This window comes from Azolla caroliniana, unplaced genomic scaffold, assembly GCF_043228905.1.
Source record: "Azolla caroliniana isolate FFs.n. ecotype wild unplaced genomic scaffold, voAzoCaro1.0.p SCAF_3, whole genome shotgun sequence".
In the NCBI taxonomy this organism is placed as follows: domain Eukaryota; kingdom Viridiplantae; phylum Streptophyta; class Polypodiopsida; order Salviniales; family Salviniaceae; genus Azolla; species Azolla caroliniana.
This window is the reverse complement of record NW_028230438.1, coordinates 15,706,833-15,710,405: the sequence shown is the minus strand read 5'-3', so window position 1 is coordinate 15,710,405 and position 3,573 is coordinate 15,706,833. Positions and strand designations below refer to the sequence as shown.

The following is a 3,573-nucleotide window of genomic DNA, read 5'->3' as shown; positions in this document are numbered from 1 at the left end:
TGAATCTCGATTCCTGATTCCTGCTCACCCGCGGGCCGCCTACAACCTGCCGCCTTACCGATTTGTCCAATTTTTCATATTTTTTAAAAATCTTGATTATTTTTTATTTTTCATATTTAAAAAAATAAATTAGAGTAATAAAAATAAATATAGACGAATGGATTCCAATCATACTTGGAGCCATTTCACGTATGAGTATGATACGAATATTCACGTATGAGTATGACACATTTGAGACGTATGGCTAGAACTATGCTTGTGAGCACAAATGTGTTTTGTTTGTATTAATCCATACCTCTCACCTCTTAGCCTCGTCCCTATACCCCCTAGGTTATGCCTAAGCCCCTAACCTCTTTTGCTTAGCCATGTTATCCTCTTAATCTCTCTTTTTCATTTGTCTACACACTCGCACACCTATGTGATGTGGATAACCTATTGATCTTCCTTTCGAGCATAAACATAATCCTATATGTGAGCCCAATTCAAGTAAATGTTTGTCTTTGTCGAGTAGCCCTCTTTATCCATATGCTTTGTCTTTTGTTTACAGTTCTCTTTTCTCAATTCCTCTTTAGGTCATTTTGTCTACCTTTGATTTTGCAAGCCCTCAACATTCTTAAACTAAGCATGAAGAATAGTGTATGGGCATACGCACATGCCCTCAACTTGACTAATGATTTTGATAATTTCTCCCTGATGTTGGTTTAGATTTCAAGGTAAGTGTCAAAAACTTTGGTCTATTTATACCTATGGAAAGACCAAATTTATTTCAAATGTTGCGCATCCATCATTTTAGCTCAACTCTTAATGTGAAGCACATCAATAATTTTAACTTGATTCTTGACACATTTATAATTTTAAGTTACCCCTATTTTGGTAGAGGTTCCAATGTCAATTTCCTTTAAAACGTTAGCACATTAAATTTTTTAACTTGAGTGTATTTTTCTCAAAATACTGTGAATCAATGAGCCTAGAGAGAAACATGAATGTGGTAGTCAATCTTTGAGATAAAATAACTTGGAAAATGAATGTTCTTCCCCTTGGCATATAGATGTGCAAAAATAAAGTTAAACATGGGAAAACATTAATCACTAATTTATGTTACACTTATTTATAGAAACATAAGGTAACAAATATCCTCATATATCATGCTGCAAACAATTGAATTAGATATTATTGTTGGCAAAAGATAAATGTCAATATTCTAGATGGCATTACTATCACGCCGAATTTATTAATATTTTCACGACGATTTAAGAGACCATGCTGTCAATACAATTTTGCGATTTCCGGGGAACAAAACACTTCCACCTCTCGGATCCTAGCACATCGATCATCTCCAAATACAGAATCCTTGCCATCAGGCCGTTTTGCATATGAAAGCCCGAGCCGCGACTTCCCTTCAGTGAGTGTGCCCACGCCAGAGTTTGTGTCTGGACCCGAAAAGCCACCCATCACAGGTGCTAGAGGTGGACCTATAAGTAGTCCATCAGGACCAAATTGTGGTCCACCTCTAGCATAATCAAACAATGCGGCCCCACTACCACCTACTTTCTTTAGCACAATGGGATCAATAGAATTATATTCCTTGATCTCCTCTCCACCATCTACTTGAGATAATATATTGTTCGGCCAATAGAATAGGAAAGCTTCGAATGTGTCATAATAGTCATCGGTGCTTCGGTAGCCCTCAGGATTGAACGCCCCAAAGCGGAGGCCCTTCTCAGTCTCGGCAACTACCACACATGGTCCCTTGAAATCGCACTTTTTGTGGAAAGACAAAGCACTAAAGCCATCAATGGAGGCCTTATAGCAACATTTTAGCTCCCTACCTATACTTCCATCCAAAGAAATTATATTTTTTAAGTATGTATGCATAATTCTGTGTACATGAATGCAAGTATGTATGTTGATATGCAATTACCTGCATGTATGGATGGATGTGTTTGTGCTATATGGAAAGATATATACGAATAAACATTATCTAGATTCTATGTTATACATTCTTTCAGTTAACACTACATATATAGCATATGTAGTATGTGCATGACACATGTATGTATGTATGTGTCATATATATATACATACATATGTATATGTGTACACACACACACACACACACACACATATATGAGTGCTTACTTCAACTAGCCGAAGCACATGATCTGAAAAACAGAGTACCTTGAATGCCATGTACTAATAGTAACGACGAAAAGGACTTACAGAAACCCTCTAAATTTGTGATCTGTTCATTAAGTATGTCAAATTAAGACAACATTTCTTATAGTATAGAGAATCAATGGATGCATACCAGATAGGAAGGTTTCCTGAAGAATAGAAACGGGGAAAGGAAGAGAGACATGGTGATGGTAAGAGTGATTGTCATCATCCTCGAGTGATCTAGTCGATTCCTCTGCCTCCTTCTTCTTCCCGAAAAGCCCACTGAAAAAGCTCCTGCATATCAATGGAGAATTCCTCCAATTTCTTCTCCATGGGTGGTGCTGTTTTGACACACACAACTTCCATACAATCTCACTCTGATCTTGAAATTGGCCAACAGATGCACAGTGAGGGGACAGAAAAGATGATATTAATGTGGTCATTCGTATGTTTGGAGCATCTTATCCTATGGGATTGAGAAATCAATAAACAAATCAAACATACAACTATGTAGATGCCTCCTTTTTTCCTATAGTTCCAAAAGTGTGTGCCTTGAGACTCCTCTTCTTCCTACATGGAATTTGGTCTATCTATGTTCAAACCCAATCCTCTTTGGCGGTCACAACTTTATTGAACTATGGTTTTCAGATGGGAAGTTCTTCTTTTGACTTCATATATGCTACCCGAGGATTGGAATCAACATGAAGGAGGGCTACCCGTGGACAAGTCATAGTTACCACCCACATGCTAAATCATTAGGTATCAAATGACTTCATGAATAATGAAAGCACGAGTATGTTTGTGCAAGCACGAGAAATGTATATGTGACCAAAACATGGACTCCACATTCTTATCACTGTGTGGTTTTCGATAAGGCACCTCTTTTTCAACCTCATATAGTACTCGAGAATGGGAATCCAACATGAGGGAGCATGAGTATCCTCGGCTAATCACTTCCTACCAGCAAACAACTTTATACATGATGAAAGCACCAAGTCCGTTGTGCAAGGTTGCTCCACTTGCACATTCATGAATATCTTGGTCTGTATAACTCACAAAAACATGGTGATCACATGGACTACACACAACATGTAGGAAGCTGCTTGTAACATTATTTTACTAACATGTGATGAGTGTATACTAGATGAGACTCTAAAGGTGATGAAGCTTAAAACAAATTTGAGATTCATTACTAACAGGGTATAGCCCATTTTCCCTCAACAATATGGATTTGTAAATGATAACTAAGAAGCTCATTTTCTCACTTCTCTTTCGGTGAATCTAATTGGGATACATGTTTTCATTGTTTTTTCATGTTTGTTCCATCAATTTTTTGTGTTTGGTTTTATGTGAAAGAAATCTCAGAACCCCTCTAAGGATTATAAGGCAAGGGATGGTCACTAAGCAACAATGGTT

At 37.5% G+C, this 3,573-nt stretch overlaps 1 protein-coding gene across 1 annotated transcript; it reads right to left on the bottom strand.

Moving 5' to 3' along the window:
• Window positions 1–1,211: 1,211 nt before the first annotated feature.
• On the bottom strand, window positions 1,212–2,664 carry LOC147866311 (TLDc domain protein). Its single transcript, XM_087316681.1, has 2 exons — window positions 2,309–2,664; window positions 1,212–1,829 (listed from the first exon to the last, which is right to left on the bottom strand). The coding sequence occupies exons 1-2, from the start codon at window positions 2,598–2,600 to the stop codon at window positions 1,267–1,269; spliced, it is 855 nt and encodes a 284-aa protein (XP_087172807.1). The 5' UTR covers window positions 2,601–2,664; the 3' UTR covers window positions 1,212–1,266.
• Between the last annotated feature and the right edge of the window lie 909 nt (window positions 2,665–3,573).